The sequence below is a fragment of the Mirounga angustirostris genome, unplaced genomic scaffold (assembly GCF_029215605.1).
Source record: "Mirounga angustirostris isolate CCGP_5_RB_7025 unplaced genomic scaffold, mMirAng1.0.hap1 SCAF_1, whole genome shotgun sequence".
Classification (NCBI taxonomy): domain Eukaryota; kingdom Metazoa; phylum Chordata; class Mammalia; order Carnivora; family Phocidae; genus Mirounga; species Mirounga angustirostris.
Genome location: NW_026991709.1, coordinates 57333612 through 57351090, shown reverse-complemented (window position 1 = coordinate 57351090; position 17479 = coordinate 57333612). Strand labels below are relative to the sequence as shown.

General features: G+C 42.8%; 1 protein-coding gene across 1 annotated transcript in view; it reads right to left on the bottom strand.

The window, feature by feature from the left end:
- Positions 1-5027: 5027 nt before the first annotated feature.
- TMPRSS7 (transmembrane serine protease 7) overlaps positions 5028-17479 on the bottom strand; it is a 31634-nt gene continuing 19182 nt past the window's right edge. Inside the window, exons 10-16 of the mRNA XM_045902851.2 lie at positions 16186-16293; positions 13604-13714; positions 12694-12810; positions 11619-11790; positions 9048-9316; positions 7379-7515; positions 5028-5516 (exon numbers count right to left, since the gene is read on the bottom strand). Coding sequence (XP_045758807.2) covers positions 5346-5516; positions 7379-7515; positions 9048-9316; positions 11619-11790; positions 12694-12810; positions 13604-13714; positions 16186-16293 — 1085 coding nt within the window. The 3' untranslated portion in view covers positions 5028-5345. The remainder of the gene's footprint in view (positions 5517-7378; positions 7516-9047; positions 9317-11618; positions 11791-12693; positions 12811-13603; positions 13715-16185; positions 16294-17479) is intronic.

Here is a 17479-nt window from a genome sequence, read left to right as displayed (position 1 = left end):
AAAACCCTGTAACTATGTGTGGGGATGGACATTAACTAGACTTACTGTGGTGATCATTTACACAAATATCGAATCGTTATGTTGTACACCTGAAACTAATATCATGTTAAATGCCAATTATACCTTCAGTTTTTTTATGTGAAATTGGAAACAAAGAGTTAAAGGTGGTAAGACAGTAGCTGTGCTGTATGGAAAGAAGAGGGGCGTTCAGGAATAAGGACTGTAAACTGGGGTCTGTTTTTTTTTTTCTCAAAGATTCTATCCATTTATTTGAGAGAGAGAGAGCACATGAGAAGGGGGAGGGTCAGAGGGAGAGGCAGACTCCCTGCTGAGCAGGGAGCCCGATGCGGGACTCGATCCCAGGACTCCAGGATCATGACCTGAGCCGAAGGCAGTCGCTTAACCAACTGAGCCACCCAGGCGCCCAACTGGGGTCTGTTTTACTTTTACTGTCTGAGAATCAGTAAAGTGGCCCGAATGGCTAACATGAAGGATGAGCAGTAATTTTTGTCTCATCTGTCTCCTCTACTGTTTAAGCTCCTTGAAGTACCTGTGAATTCCCAGTGCTTATCTCTGTGTCGAGCACCGTGCCCTATATAAATGTTGGTTAACTGGAATGATAGAATGATATTCTCAGCAATGATGGCTTGGTAGGCCCAGGGCCTGAGACCCCCACTAGAATCACCAAGACGTCTCAAACCTGGACCCCCATCCTTACCCAGGGCCCAGACAACCTTTCCCATAGTTCCCTGGTTTGACTGCAGGAGCTTAGTCTCAATGGGAGATTCCCTCCCTGTGTTGCATGAATTGTAGCTGTCTTCCAAGCCCGGTTTCTCTTTGAATAGATGCTTAAAATTTCCTTCACCCTCCAGAGGATCAAAAAGATACTGTTTACTGTCACAAACACACTCTAAACCAGATCTCCTAATGCTTTCTGAGTAGTGGGAAGCAGGGTTTATGTAATCTCTAAACTAGATTAGGATGCATTTCTATAGTTCCATAAACCTAATCCTTGCATACAGTTGGCATCTCTATGGTAATATAGGTCTTGAAGACAAACAGATTTAGGACTCGCACTACTGTGTGCTCTTGGGCAAGTTGTTCAATATCTATGAGCTGCTGCTTCTTCTTCTTGAGAGAGAGAGAATGCACACACAAGTGGGGTGGGGTGGGAGCAAGAGAGAGAGGGAGAGAGAGAATCTTAATTCTTGATGTGGGGCTCGATCTCACCACCTGAACTCATGACCTGAGCTGAAACTGAGTTGGAAGCTTAACCAACTGAGCCCCCCAGGCTCCCCAAGCTTCTTTCCTCATTATAAAATGATTCCTACCCAGTAAAGACAATCAAATGAAGTAATTAGAATAAAGCATTTATTCCTGTACCTGACAAATAGCAGGGTCTCAGTAAATATTCCCTTACTTTCTGTGACTGTAATGATCTTTGTAAGTAATCCCCACCCACCTCCAACCCTTAGCAGCCAGCAATAATCCTTGACTCAATAGATTTTCTTTTGATATTGATCTGTGTTCCTGTCCTGTTGCATTTTTTTGATCACTGACACTTGTTGACACCTCCCAATACTACCTGAACTATTTAAATTCTTACTTGCAACTTGTTCCTGATTTCTGATAACTGCAAATTTCTTAATCTCCAGAGAGCTGATCTAGAATGTAGATAAGTGTCCCAATCTCTTCTTGAGGAATTTTTCATCCTGCCAGTCAGTCTGACTCTAAACTAAGGATTCAGAATGAGTAAGAAAGAAATGTTTCTCCCCTGAGGTAACCAAAATTAGATTAAACAATTCTTGATGGAAGTTAAAGATTTTTGGATGAGAAACCAAATTCTATATAGGTTTGTTTTTGCCATTTCTTTAAAATCTCTTTCTATAGGGGTAGCTTTTTAAAGGGTATTGTTCTTTCATAAAATTATTCAAACATTTTTTTAAGTATACTATTCTTGCACAAATAGTTATTTTTAATATAATTTCAAATTATTATTGACTCAATTGCTTTAGTTTGCTTAAGGGGTAAAATGTAAATAACAGTAAAAAATTAAAATCTACTTGTTGCCAAGACTTGCTGACCAGTAGAAGATTTTCAATTTTGTTTTTCTTGTCATAGTACTTGCTCTTTTTCTTCATCTCTCCTTTGAGAGCAAATAATTTTCCAAATGATTATTTTATAAACTGAAAAATAAAGTAACATCATCTAAGTGACATCACCAAAGCACCAGAGCATCTCATTACCTTCAAACAGGCCTGTGCCTCTTGAAAGCACAATATATATCCATATGTTGTCAGGTGACAAGCACTACTACTGTGAACATAGGCAATTGGGTCAGCCTTTCAGACTAATCAAGCAGAAAACAATTGGGAAAGGGTTGGTTTGTAAGGTTGCAGTTTGCAGATCTGAAGACACTGTGAAGGAGGGTGAGCGTCCCCAGTAGTCTGGCCCATAGAAATGCTCCTGTCTTGGTTTATGGAGACCATTCCTCTCTGCCAACTAATCCAGTCTTTGGATCTGCCTCTATTCACACTTTTGCAAGAATAAAGTATATTAAAGAATAAAGAAATAAAGTTCCATGTCATCCTGGCATGTTGACATAAAATAGCCAAGTAAGTTAGGTTGGTGTTTCTGAACCTTTTCCCCACCCCTGCACTGCTGAAGAACATGGTACAATCACATTTGAGCAAGCAAGCACGTAGAGTGGTAGCATGTACATGTGGTTTGAAAAATTCCCTGCATTGAATCTGATAGATCAAGCTAGCCCTCTTCCATCTCCTAACTGAGATCACAAACTTACTCAAGGTGTTGGTGATGTTTTTAAATTGTAAATCTCCTTAAAATTGACCATGAATAAAAAATACAATTCAGGGATGCCTGGGTGGCTCAGTCAGTTAAGTGTCTGCCTTCAGCTTGGGTCATGACCTCAGGGTCCTGGGATCAAGTCCACATCGCTCAGCAGGGAGTCTGCTTCTCCCTCTCCCTCTGCCTGCCGCTCCCCCTGCTTGTGCTTGCTCGCTCTCTCTCTGGCAAATAAAATCTTTAAAAAAAAAAAAGTACAATTCACCTTGTACCTAGGTCATAGCAATCCCAGGCAAAATAAACTTGGTTTTAAGAACTGTCAGCCTAATTTGTTCTTCTACACAGTGAATTTAGTAGCTAAGTCCCACTTTGTGAATTAAGTGGTGCACTTGGCACTCTGAATTGTACTATGCCATAGCTGGTTTACTGAATCCTTAGGAGCCTGTTCATAAAGGTATCATTAAAATGTTGTGTCTTTTACCTGATGGAAACAGTCTTTTGGCAAATCAAAATATATTCTGTGAACTGGAAATTATTCACTATTTCAGGGATATTAAATCCACATTTCAGTTTTTCTGTCTAATCCAGAGAATGACCCCTTTTGCTCTCTTTCTCTCCTTTTACTGTTACATTAAGATCTTCTGAAGCCCCACAAAATCATTTTCATTATTCTGGACCCTACTTAAAAATAGCATTGTTATTACTCCTTTGACTCTGTCCCAGAGAAAATAAACGTTATCATTCTTCTCCTTCCTGCTGTTTTCCCCTAGTCAGTGGTATTGTTAAGTCTAGCCTCTGTTCATGGAAAGTTTATTCTGAGATCAAATATGAAACCTTCTAAATCAAGATCAAATAAGTCAATAACTGTGATGTATTGAGCATGTATTACAGGTTTACAACTATGCTAGGTATTATAATGCCCTGAAAATAGAAGTAAGTCTAGGCCACTGGGGTTTTATTTAAAAAAAACAATCAGAAGCCAAATGATAATATTTCTGAAAATTTTGACTTTCAAAACAATCATCTAGGATCCAAAGGGCTACGTGCACTGCAATGTTTATAGCAGCAATGTCCACAATAACCAAACTGTGGAAAGAGCCAAGATGTCCATCAACAGATGAATGGATAAACAAGTTGTGGTGTAATGGAATATTATGCAGCCATCAAAAGGAATGAGATCTTGCCATTTGCAATGATGTGGATGGAACTGGAGGATATTATGCTGAGCGAAATAAGTCAATCAGAGAAAGACATGTAGCATATGATCTCACTGATATGAGGAATTCTTAATCTCAGGAAACAAACTGAGGGTTGCTGGAGTGGTTTAGGGGTGGGAGGGATGGGGTGGCTGGGTGATAGACAATGGGGAGGGTATGTGCTATTGTGAGTGCTGTGAACTGCGCAAGACTGTTGAATCACAGATCTGTACCTCTGAAACAAATAATACAATATATGTTAAAAAAAAAAAAAAGAAGAAGATAGCAGGAGAGGAAGAATGAAGCGGGGGAAATCGGATGGGGAGATGAACCATGAGAGACTCTGGATGGACTCTCCATGAGAGACTTTTCAGATGGACTCTGAAAAACAAGCAGGGTTCTAGAGGGGAGAGAGTGGGGGGATGGGTTAGCCTGGTGATGGGTATTAAAGAGGGCACGTTATGCATGGAGCACTGGGTGTTATACACAAACAATGAATCATGGAACACTACATCAAAAACTAATGATGTAATGTATGGTGATTAACATAACAATGAAAAAATTTTTAAAAACCAATCATCTAAAAATTCCCTTATCATTCAACTGCTGAGCGGTATTATCACAATTCCTTAAATCCCACGTAAGTGCTTTCAGTCGAACTACCATGATGCTTCATTCCATGATTTTCATGAATATAGTTCCATGTCATTCTGGCATCTTGGCATGAAAGAGCCAAGTAAGTTAGGTTGGCAGTTTTGTTGGTTAGTAGATTGGTTTCTCTGTACATAATATTACCCTGTGTCATGGTTGAAAAAAAGTCTGTTATGATATGGTTAGACAAAATTGGATTGGAAACCAACAATACAGGTACTTCCTTTGTCAATAACTGAGCTTGGATTCATTTGCATTTATAATAGAGACATTTTTGTGCATTTACTTTTATTAGAACACTGAAATCAGGCATTTTTAATGGAATTTTTTATTTTAATAAATCAGATTTGCCTAAATCCTTATAAATATCTGTACCTTGAACAGAAACATAAATTTAAGAATGGATTCTTGAGCATCTCACCCATTTCTTATCTTATTTTAGAGTCTTGATTCATGACATTACTTTAGGTTTCCTAAACGGCCCCTTGATGCTTAAGAATGAATACAGTTCTATCCTTGAGGCAAATTTTCCTGGAATAAAATACATATTAATTTCTCTGCCTTTCGATAAACATCAAATGAAAGCAATCTGAAATTTACAGAAGAAAAAAATTGGGTCTCATTTTATGGATAATTACTGCTTTTTTAAAGAATCTATCACAGAAATCATAGTCAAAACTCCAACTTGTACTTTTACAAAAGAGAAGGGACATATTTATGAATCCAGGGAACAAAGTTTGACACTCTTGTGTAAACACCAGGGAAGTTTGGTCTTCCGCATCCATGTCCCCAGCTAACGATGCCGGTCAAAACCCATTTTCCATCAGTTTTTCTTCGACAAGATAAAGGTCCACCCGAATCTCCCTGCACAAGAAGATAATGTAAGTAGGAAGTACCTTTCTCCCATGATCATCAATTTTGTCATTAATGTGTCTAATGGATTGTAGCAAAACTCCCGTTCTGGAAAGTTTTCGCTTGGCTAATCATTACGTAGTTTGGAGAAGGGTCAGGAAATAATACGAAGCTTCTAACGTCATTTTAGAATTATTCTTGCTAAAATCAAAAAGCTGCATTTGTCACAAGAAATGTAATTCTTTAGGCCAAGAGTATCTTTGGAATATTCTTGTAGGGGAAACAACTCTCACATATCCCAAACAAAGAACAAACCTCAATAGTAGTGGAGGTAGCCATAGTAGTAGGAGTGTAGGAGTAATAATGGCTAACATTTATTTAGTGTGAGCTGTCTGCCAGGTACTATTTTGGGTCATTTAGCCCTGACAACAACCTCAGGAACCAGAGTTATCTTGGCAAGTTGACCTCTGCCTCTGGGCCATGCAACTTCAGTGGTTGGCTCAGGATTCTGACAATGAATGGTGAAGAACCACACCCCTAGGCAACCCCTAAGGCTCACTGGCCCACAGCCATCAGGGACAAATCACCCTCATCTGAGAGTCCCTTCTGATACCTCAACTCCACAAAGCAAAGCAAAGACAAAAATAATTCAAAGTGTAAACATAATTCCTACAGTACCCATTCTTTAAATCATAACACCTGGACTTTATTTTTCTAGTTTGGAAAACAGGTAAAGCTGCAACTTAGCTAGAGGCAAAGATTAAAAAAAAGCATTCCGAATTTGCCCCCGAGTCCCACCCCCCAATTCCAACCCTGATTAGATGAATTCTGACTGGTAGAGAAACTGGACTCTTTCTATTTTAATTATCATGACACCAGCTCTACTAAGTCTAAGTTGACCTGTAAACTTTGGTGGCTAGGTGGAACAGGGCTATAGAACTGACTAACCTCAGGAAGCAGCCAAAACATCGCAGCTTTAGCATTAGACAGGTAAGGGTTCACATTCCAGCTCAGGCATTTACTTACTAGCTGTGTGACCTTGGGTAATTTGCTTACTCTCTCCGTGTCCCAGTTTCCTCTTCCGTAAAATGGGGGTGAAAGAAAGTCTTGAATGAATTTATGTAAAGGATCTAGTGCTTGCCGCAAAATAGGAGTTCAGAAGATAAAACCCATTATTATAGTAAGATGAGTTTTCGTGGCATAGTGGCTACGGTTGTGGAGAGATGTGGGAACAGCTCCCACTGCCCTTTTCATCCTCTAAATCATCTGTTCACTTTTTGGCAATCACACAGCTGTCTGCATAGGTTGGAATCTGAGACTTAGAAACGTCCCCACGAAGATGAACTCCAAATTGACCACTGTCAGGGGGCCTAACCAGAGGCATGCGAATGAGTGTCCTCTGTCACCTCTCCCAGTCCTCTTTCCCTTCCCCCGGCCTATGCATCAAAGAGCAAGTGAATAAAACCCTGATATTTCAGAAGGCAAATGGCAGCTAACCATCCTAAAACACTGTGTGTGTGTGTGTGTGTGTGTGTGAGAGAGAGAGAGAGAGAGAGAGAGAGAATGAGAGAGAGAGAGAGAGAGAGAACTGCTTTGTTTTTTAGTTCTGGTCATAAGAAAATAATTATGGCAGAATGATAAATCCCAACCTAATTTTTTAAATGTTGGAGGAAAATACATGGGAGCCAGAAAACTGAGTTTTATAGACCTAATTATTTAATCACCTTTCCCTGATCTTAGGCAATTAGATTATAATTAATATCTGAATTAAGGGAAATACCTGTCCTAGTTATTTCCCAGTGTTGTGCAAGTTAAACATGAAAGCATTTATGGAAAGTATAACCTCTTGGCAAAGGAAAGATGCAATGATTTACCCTGCAAGCGTCTCTCTTGCCTGACATGACGCCTGCGCAGAGCATCCGTGAAGTGATGATCCCATAGGTGGAAACACAGAGGGTTTGGTCAATGAGCTCTACCTCTGCTTGCTGCAAAACGGGGGAGCCTTTATTGTCTGGAAAACACATGGGAAGTAGAAATCATGGTAACGATTACACTTATTCAGGGTGCTATTAGACCATCTACTCACATTATCTCAGAACAATATTTTATGTAAATTCTTCTGTAATCCCCATTTTGCTGATGAAGAAATAGAGGCTGAGGAGGTTAGAGGGAGTGCCCGACGGCACACACCTCACAGGTAATAGAGCAGGATTCAGACCCAAGGTCTGACTCAATCATGGGAGCCACTGAGCCATACTCCTTCACCACGGACTTCCTGCTTCCGGTAGGACTGTGAATCCCAACAGTTACTAATACTTACTGGTTGAAAGGACCACCCCTTAAATGGAGCAGCATAATCTGATATATGGGAGAGTCCTGGGAACCATAAAAACAAAAGTTTTGTTATAGCCCTTTCACTTCCTTTTTATCCTGTCTGGCTAAAATTATTCAGAAAAATAAATACACTCACACTCATGCTTATAAAGAGATGTCTCACGATAAAGCTGGTTGAATAGACTCTTCCCTCCTGTGATATAGGATAATGTAATTAAAGCCTGGAACACAGTCCTGATAGGTTACAGGTTTTGGAGCCGTGATCTCCATTAGGGTCCTGAGATCCCAGCAGGCCACTGGGAGGGCATTAACCACATGCCACATGCTGGCAGTGAGCCCTGGAGAAGCTGCCCGCAAGGAATGTTTAGAGGGTGTCAAAACGAGGCCAAGGTTTGCAGAAAATGCGTCTGTCCTAAACCCTTGGAAATGGCTGCAAGGGACTCTGAGAGGCATGGGAGCCGAAGGAAGAGCGTCAGCTCTGGGGCAGTGCTCACAAAGCTATGGCTTCTTCCTCTCGCTGCACATTTGGAATCAACCTTGAATCCTAGACCATGAAAAACCTTGACGGAGCAAATGTAGGGACTTCCCTACCAGTCCGACCTTTGTGCATAATGATAGAGACGCCAGCTAGGGTGAAGGGATTGTAAGGAGGCATCCCCTCCAGGCGGTCTGATTCTAGGCTGATGGAACCCAGGGCCTGAATTTGCAGTGCAGGGAGATAAGGGCAGGCTGGCTTTCAGCCTTGACTCTCATCTGTCTGGTGAGTTGCCCCTGTGACGGCCATACTGGCATAATCCAGACAGTTGCCTGTGACTTGACACCATGGGGGCGGGGGGGCGGGCATCCTTCTCTTCTTTAAGGAAAGGAATCGCTTCTTTGGATGAAAGGGAACCTAAAAGTAAAGAGGAATTGCTCTGCTATAGTGGAAAACCCAATAAAGTTTGAAAAGGGCCCATACTATCTATCCAATCTTGCCTTGCTCACAGGACTCCTTCCCCTTGTGAGGTGGGTCTTGCTTCTTTTGGGGGTAAGGGAAGAATATCATAAAATAGGAATAGTGACACCTTCCTCTATTCTACTTCTTAGAATTATCAGAAGCTCAAATGAGACCATATACAAAAACCCTCTCTGTGAACCCCAAAGCACCACATCAATGCAAGTGAGTATTATCTGGAAGGGAAGGGCATGACCATTTACTCGTTCACACACCTGCTTCGTGCCTTCGCCCCCAGCCAGTTACCCAGCACTTCTCCCCACTGCGCACTTTCTGGCCAGCAGGAGGAATGCATATTGGCTGAATGAGCTGTTTCAGGGTCTCAGGCCAGGCCGTACTGAGCTGTAGCAGAGCAATGTCATAGTCAAAGGTCTGACTGTTATAGTATTCATGGACCACAATTCTTTTCACCGGGGAGACGAACTTGGCATTCCCCTGCACATACATCCCGAGGTGAGCAGTCCATGGCGTGGGGTCTGACAACCTAGCAGAAAAGGAAGAAAGTCAGTGGCCAGGATTTGGAGAACCACCCAGGGTTTGGACACAAGCCCTCTGCAGACAGACAAGGGCAGAGGGAGAGGAAGGCCTACCTTCCAATTCCTATAGTAGTCCCTGGCTCTGTTCACTGACACGGCAAAAAGCACAACTTTTCTGAGCCTCCCTTGTCTCCTAGTAAAACCAGAGATGAAGGAAAGTATAGTAGGGGTGGTGCATGGTAGCTATGTTCCAGAAAATTCCCTCTCCCATCTTAAAGAACTGCTGGAAATTCTGTTGCCCCTGCTATCTCATGAACCATACACAGGTCAAGAATGTGACTGGAATTAATTTGTTACATTCTTCCTATTCATGCTGACATAGGCATTTAATGGGGACAGACAGGGCCAGTAGGACAGAGGTCTGGGAATCCTTTTGCCAAATTCAAATGATATGAATTCCAAGAGAGTTTAGAAATCAAAGTGCGGTCTACGGCCATACCACCCTGAACGCACCCGATTTCGTCTGATCTCGGAAGCTAAGCAGGGTTGGTCCTGGTTAGTACTTGGATGGGAGAAATCAAAGTGCGATAAGGAGGAATTTGATGAAATTCCTTCTTGTCATCTACCAGAAGCCTGAAAGATCATAGCTACAACTGCTCAAGCATGACCATTCACAGGGGCCCCACTCTTTGTCAGCCCTTCCAGAACTCTACTTCTGACCCCTGTGGCCTTGCACAAAGTCACTGAGGGTCTTGCAGTCTCCATGTGAGGTATACAGCTCCACCTGCACAGCAGCCTTGTTCTAGTGGGGTGAAGAGATTGTTCTAGTGGGGTGAAGAGATTGCAAAAGCTTTGCAAGAAAAATAAGGACAGAGCCCAAAGAGTGTGGCCCTGAATCTGTGCAGCTGACATCTCACAGGTGGCACTGGGGCCCCCGGGGGAGTATTAAGGTTAACACAGCACTTGGAGCAGTGTCATAGGGTAAAAGACTACTGATTAAAGAGAAGCATAGCCATTTTAGTCATGAACGTGAATTCTGTAATTTCCAAAAGAAGCAAATAGTTAAATTGTATAAATTGGTTGAAATACTCTACTTTAACAAATTCGGAATGAGAAACGAATGATATATTTTTGTACCTAAGATCCACTAGATTCCAAATGAGGTTACATTTTAGTGGTTATTTGTTCTAAGCTTCCCTTTCACTCTGAGCTGGAAGAGCATCTGCCCCATAACAATCCCATTCGTAAAGGCAGTCAGAGCTCTTCCAACGTGAGCCCTAATAATGGACCTTTGCATGATTCCCCTCTGTGAGATTGTGATTTATAATCAGAAATATATATTTAGTCTTCATATCGTTTCTGGCACAGCTCTTAAAAACCCTTGGAGTTTCCCAAGTGAATAGAGCCACAAAGCTGTCCTGTTATGTTAATGAGTGACTTTTGGACCCCACCCGAGGTCAGGAGCCGGTGGCCAGGAGAACCAACTATGTGATTGGGGGGTTGCAACTTTCAGTCCCACTCGCTGATCTCTGAGGAGGGGAGAAGCATGGAGGTTAGAATCCACCACCAATGCCAGTGATTTAATCAGTCATGTCTATGTAATGAAGCCTCCATAAACACCCAAAAGGGCAGGGTTCAGAGAGCTTCAGGGTTGGTGAACACATGGAGATTCAGGGAGAGTGGCTCTGGGAGAGGGGTGCACCTGTGGCGGGCATGACAGCTCCTCACCCTTTCCCCAAACCTTGCCCTGGGCATCTCTTCCCTCTGGTTGTTCCTGAGTTATACCCTTTGAAAATAAACCAGTGATCTAGAAAGTGAACTGTTTTTCTGGGTTCTATAAACTGCTCCAGCAAATAAATTGAACCCCAGGAAGAGATGGTTGGAACCTCTATAGCTGTTGAGCCAGAAGGACGGTGACAACCTGGACTTGCAACAGGTGTCTGAGGTAGGCTAGGAGGGACAGTCTTGTAGGGTTGAGCCCTTCACCTGCTTAATCTGATGCTATCTGCAGGCAGACAGGGTCAGAATTGAGTTAAATTCTAAGACACTCAACTGGTGTCAGAGAGTTGCCTGGTGGTATGGGAACCCTCCCCCGAACCAATACTTTGGAAACTGGGTGAAGAATCATTACCCTTCCACTCTAAATAGAAGTCCAGTGCCCATTCTACACACACACACACATACACACACACAACCATTTAAATTGATCGAATGTCCCTAGCGGGCAGCTTCCTTCCACAACTTGAGGACGGATGTATGGTCTGGGATCAGAGAGTGTGCCATCTTAGAGTAAGAATTGGGATGCCCTACCTGTTTCCATGGAAACAGTGGGCCGCAGAAAGAAGCCACTCCCTGGAGATGAGCGAGGCTGCACAGTAGGCAGATCCGACAAAGTGGAGGCTGACTTGCCACGGCCAACCCCCTTCCTGCGTGTCGGTGCCCCCAATGATGCGGTGGAGGGTGGAGGAGCCCCCGCTGCAGCCTTCAGGAAAGGAAGGGGCCCGTGATTTAAAAGCAGACTTGGAAGATAAACTGGAAATTAAGTCCGGTTTCGAGCTGCATTGGGAACTGAGGCCCCAGACAAGCAATGTGAAACTTCTCGCTTATCTAGAGGAAATGCACCCACAAACCACTCCCTCCTGAGAACAGGCGGCACACATAGTCTCCATACAATAAAGCACATGGATTCAAGGAGGGGGGGGGACTTGTTAGCAACAGCTGCCCTGATATGAACAGGAGCTGTGGGACTTAGATTATTAGAGAGGAAAAGATGAATTTCAAACGCAACAGAATTGAATGCGTCTTTGGAGGCGTGCTGATTTGAGAGGAAGCATTCGAGAGAGAATTTCTAAGTCCAAGACAAATGAAAACCTATTAAGAAAAACTAGTTACCAGAGCAATTATTCTCTAGGGCAAATTGTATTGATAAGGCTGCATTACTAACATGCTGCCAGGTGGCCAGTTAGAGACCACATACTAACTAACATATGGCAGATCACGGTTCTCAGGTCGTCACTAAAGAAAGAAGCAGCACTTGGTATTGATTATAACATAAGGCTTAAATAACAGTTATCCACTGTGTTCCAATATGTTTCTTCTCTTGTGGCCTTTTTATTTAGGAGCTTCTCCCTTGATTAGAGTTATCAGAAAGTGAAAGTTCTCATAAACACCTGAGGCTTTGATGCTTGTTATCAAGAAAGAAGACAGAATCCACTCCAGAGTTTTTAATTCTGAGAAATCATTTCAGACGCAGTTCTCCAATATTTACTATTCTTCCCTGGACCCCAACTTTTGCCAGGGGCATTTACCCCAAGAAGGGAATGAAAATGAACAACCGGAAGCTGAGGACAGAATGCAAGGAGTGGGAAGAACTACTTCTGCTTACTGCAGCCTTCTTCATCGCTTCCATCGGGGCAATCCATTGTCCCATCACACTGCGCGTTCTGTTTCCTGAAGCAAATATCATTGCCACACTTAAAAGTCCTCTTGTTACATGGAATGCCTAAAAATGAACAAAAGAGGAAAGAGTTTTTCCTGCCCAGAAACATACTTGAGGGAATGACACTCAACTCCGTCCTCCATGGATGGGGTAGCCGTGGCATCAGTGTTCACTGCTCTGGGAAACATGGCAGAGGCGATGAAGCAAGCTCACGGTGACCAGTCCCCCCACCCCAGCAGAGCCATCGGAAGGCGGGCAGGCAGGCGCACCTGTTGAGAACCAATCCGATGGCAGGTGCAAAGCAGTTGGCCCTATTGCTTGCTGTAGGCCGTGGTCTCTGTGCTATTAATTATTTTGTCTTGTTCTCCAAGAAAATGTTGAGCAAAGACCAATACCATATTCAGTCCTTTCATATCAGTACGGGGAAAATGGGCAGGCTTTGTGAATCACAGCACATTTGTTCACAACTCTAGTGCTGTGTGCTTCTGCAGCAGCTAGAATAGAACATGCCCCATCAGGGTACCTGGTAAGTCCTGCTAGATCACGTCCTCGGCATCCTCTACTCTCAAGCAGCATTAAAAGCAAATAAGCAATGAAAAGCTTCCAGTATTTACACGGACACACACACACACGTGTGCACACACTCAACACACACACTCAACTCAAACAGTGACCAACTGTCCCGTTTTGCCTGGGGCCAAGAGGATTCCAGGGAACTGGGATTTTCAGTGCTAAAACTGGGTAAGTCTTGGGAAAACTGGGGCAAGTCAGTTGCCCTAACCCCCCAGAGGTATTTCAGTTCCGACTTAGCAGAGTGTTCTGGAAGAAGAGCAGAGTGCAGAGGACTCTCCCTCACTTTGAGTGCAGTTCTGCTCATCCTGGCCATCCTCACAGTCCCTGAAGCCGTCACAGACCAGAGGGCCATGCTGTCCAAGAGAGCTGGCGTTGCAGGCAGGCTTAAGAGTCACTAGAATGAGAACAGACAGAAAGCTCATGAGCCTGAGACATCAGCTGGCTTCTGAGAGCCAGCAGGGCCCCTCTAATGGTGCACATGGTTAAGATGACTTACATAAAATAAAAAGTGTGTTTTCCTCAAACCTGACACTTGCGTGAGAAAAGCAGAGGTAGAAACTTTGCTGTAATTCCTAGTGCTCTGAGTTTGTCAGCTCTGATTTTTGCTTTTGCCTAAGTGTGTTCAACCCTGGCAATTTGTTTACTTAATCACGATTAAATGCATCGTGAGATTTTCTTTTAAGGAAAATAAAAATCATAGGCTGTTATCGAGATTGAACTTGTCTGGGGTGCCTGAGTGACTCAAGTCAGTTCAGCTCTAACTCTTGATTTCGGCTCAGGTCATTGTCTCAGCATGTGGAGCCTGCTTAAGATTCTCTCTCCTCTCTCTCTCTCTTCCAAAAAAAAAAATTAAATAATTAAATACATAAAATTGAACTTGTCTGCCTTCCTAAACAAAATGGGAGTGTCCTTACATTGAAGATTTTGTCTTATTCATCTTTGTACCTCAGGCCCCTGACTACATAGTAGGTGCTCATTAAAGTTTTGTTGAATAGATTAACAGCTATGAGATCTTAAAGGACAATGGGCTTGTGATCTGCGTATAAGGAAAACGCTCTTTAAAATGATTTTGTCCTGGGTGATCCATTTCCTGAACTAAGAAACACCATTGTAAATTATCACAAGTTTTCTTCTTTGGAATATTTTCATGAATTGCCTTTGGACAAGGGACAGGTGCAGTAAATTAGCAAGCACTCTTGGAAGGTATGATTCCTTAGACATTTCTGGTTTTGTGAAAAGTGATCATTTTTGTTATCTGCTCTCGTGTTTTCAGTGGCATCTCTTGTTAGGGGTGTGGGGTAGCTGTGGAGGACATGGCTGCCCGGAGATTCTCATTGAGCTTCCGGGTGTACCTGGCTGACTCCTAGAGAATAATTTTCAAAATGGCACAATGAGAAATAATGATTACTAAAAACAGCCCTTCTTATTTTTTTTTTAAAGATTTTATTTATTTATTTGACAGAGAGAGACACAGCAAGAGAGGGAACACAAGCAGGGGGAGTGGGAGAGGGAGAAGCAGGCTCCCCGCAGAGCAGGGATCCCGATGCGGGACTCGATCCCAGGACCCTGGGATCATGACCTGAGCCGAAGGCAGACGCTTAACGACTGAGCCACCCAGGTGCCCCAAAACAGCCCTTCTTATAAAGTAACAATAATCACTTCTGTTTGGAGCATCATAGCAGGGAATGATAATAATGTAAAAAACACCAGCAACCTCACTCACTATATAACGGCCAGCATTTATTTTCTTAAGCAATAGAAAACCCTATAGATTGAAAAGGTCAGTGAGCCATAAGTTAAGAGAATTTGATTTTGTTTTGTCAAAAAAAAAAAGGTATAGAGTCATAGGTTATTTTTCATGAATATAAGTTTTTCATAGTTATATTAACTCTACTATCTCTCCAAGAATATGAAAGAAATTAAATAGCTTCACCATTGCAATTGTATTTGAATTAAAATCTGGATCTTTAGGAAAAAGTGTTGCCAATGGTGTCATACGGTCTGGTGAACTATCCTCCCCATGTTACACCCCGAAACTGGAGGTGGATTCAGGAATGATGTGCAAATAGTAACAAAAAACCAAGAGAGAGAACCTCTGTCCAAAATAGGAATGTCCAATACCCTGCCCCTTAGTCATTGCAGGTGTGACGTTGTTGCAAACTATACAGGTTATAATAGTAATAATTCTCTCCTTCACAACACCTGTGCTCCATGAATGAATGTGCTGAGTTGACTCCTCTGCAGATTCTGAGCTACTCTCTAGATAAAAGATCTGTGCTTTGAAAGAGGATTGTTAGTTGAAGATTGTGGTTCAATGAATTGCTGGCCGCAGATCCTCACTCCCTGTGGTAGTATTATACACCTCCACCCTCGCCATGGCCCCAAAGTGTGCAGGATAAGCTTCCTGCCCCTTGACTATGGCCTTAGCTCTAGGACTCACTTTGACTGATGGAATATGACGTAAGTGATGGTGTACTGGTTCCAAGCCCAAAACTTACGAGGAACCATGTGGTTTTGCTCACTCCTCTTTTGCTTCTACCACTGCCATGGCCAGCCCACTAGTTCAATGAGAAAAAGAGCCATGAGCAGTAGATCTGACACCAACCTGGAAAGAACCAAACTTAGGAGGACCTACTGCTTAAAGCAGAGCCACCCAGCTGGGGCCGGTCTAGATCAGTCCTATCTCAACAACCCATGGATGCGTGGTCCAGAATAAATGATTGTTGTCAGCCACTGAGTTTGGGAGTAACTTGCTATGCAGCAATAGATAACAGCTACAAAGACCCAGGATATACACCAGCAGCAACAATGGCCCTGAGAAGTTACTTATTCATAAGAAAGTCATAGTACAACTTGAATACCCACCACAGAAAAGTTCGTCACTTTCATCAAAGCAGTCATTAACTCCATCACATCGCTGGGCCTGAGGGACACACAAGCCAGAGGAGCATCTAAAAGATCCAACAGGACAGGCTAGAGACAATAAAACAGAGGAAGCCTTGTGTGAGTCTCTCAACGTCATCAGACCACATGAACAAAGAACTATGAAGTACTAGGTGGTTAAGGAATTGGCAATGTAGCGATAGTAATTATACACTTTTTCCATCAAATCAAGCTATAGGTGATAACTGAAAGACAAAAAAGATGAATTTAGGAGAGCAGAGGAAAGTAAACTAATCCACCAGAGGCTCTGAGTGGACACTGGATCCAGGTCACGTGTATAATCAAACTTCTACTATCTCCATTTTTCTCTCAGCAATCCGGCTTTGTCATTGACTCGGAGAAAGCAAAAGCTGGAATATGCTTTAGAGAGTCCAGCAGTCTTAGTGTGAAGTCTTTAGACTCCCCAGGGAATTACAAATGGCCTTCTGGTGTCTCTGAATCCTATATGATCAGATGCACTGTTCTGAGGAGTCTGTGCTTTTAATTACATTATCAAGTGATCTCTGTCCCCAAATACATTAGTAACTACTGATCTTAGACACTTGGGCCTAGAGAGATGAGTGACTGGCCTCAAAACTCAGGACTCCTGCCTTCTACCTCCCAGTCCACCTCAATCAGGCTACTCATCAAAGATCCATTCCCTGCCTGATCTTGAATCATAAATTCTGGGCTTATAGCTAAATATATTAGAAATAATAAATCCTCCTTTGTTGCTATGGTCTGAATGTTGGTGGGCCCCACAAATTCATATGTTGAAATCTTAGTGCCCAATGTGATGATATTAGGAAGAAGGGCTTTCGGGAGGGAATTAAGTGATGAAGGCAGAGGCCTCATGAATAAGATCGATGCCTTTATAAAAGAGGCCTCGCAGAGCTCCCTCACCCTCTTCCACTACATGAGGATACAAGAAGTCTACAACCCAGAGAGAGCCCTCAGCTGACCATGCTGGCATCCTGATCTCAGACGTCCAGCCTCCAAAACTGTGAGAAATAAATTTCTGTTCTTTATAAGCTACGCAGTCTGTGGTATTTTGTTAGAGTAGCCGGAACAGACTAAGACATTCCCCTTGTGCACAAGAATGGCGGGAACGCATGGTCAGGTCTTCTACTATCTCATTGGCACACATGGAGAGGGTAGGTTTCTAGAAAATATTCATGGTTTGAAAAAAACAATTGAAAATAAGATGGCTCACTATTTACCTGCTATTCTTGCTGGA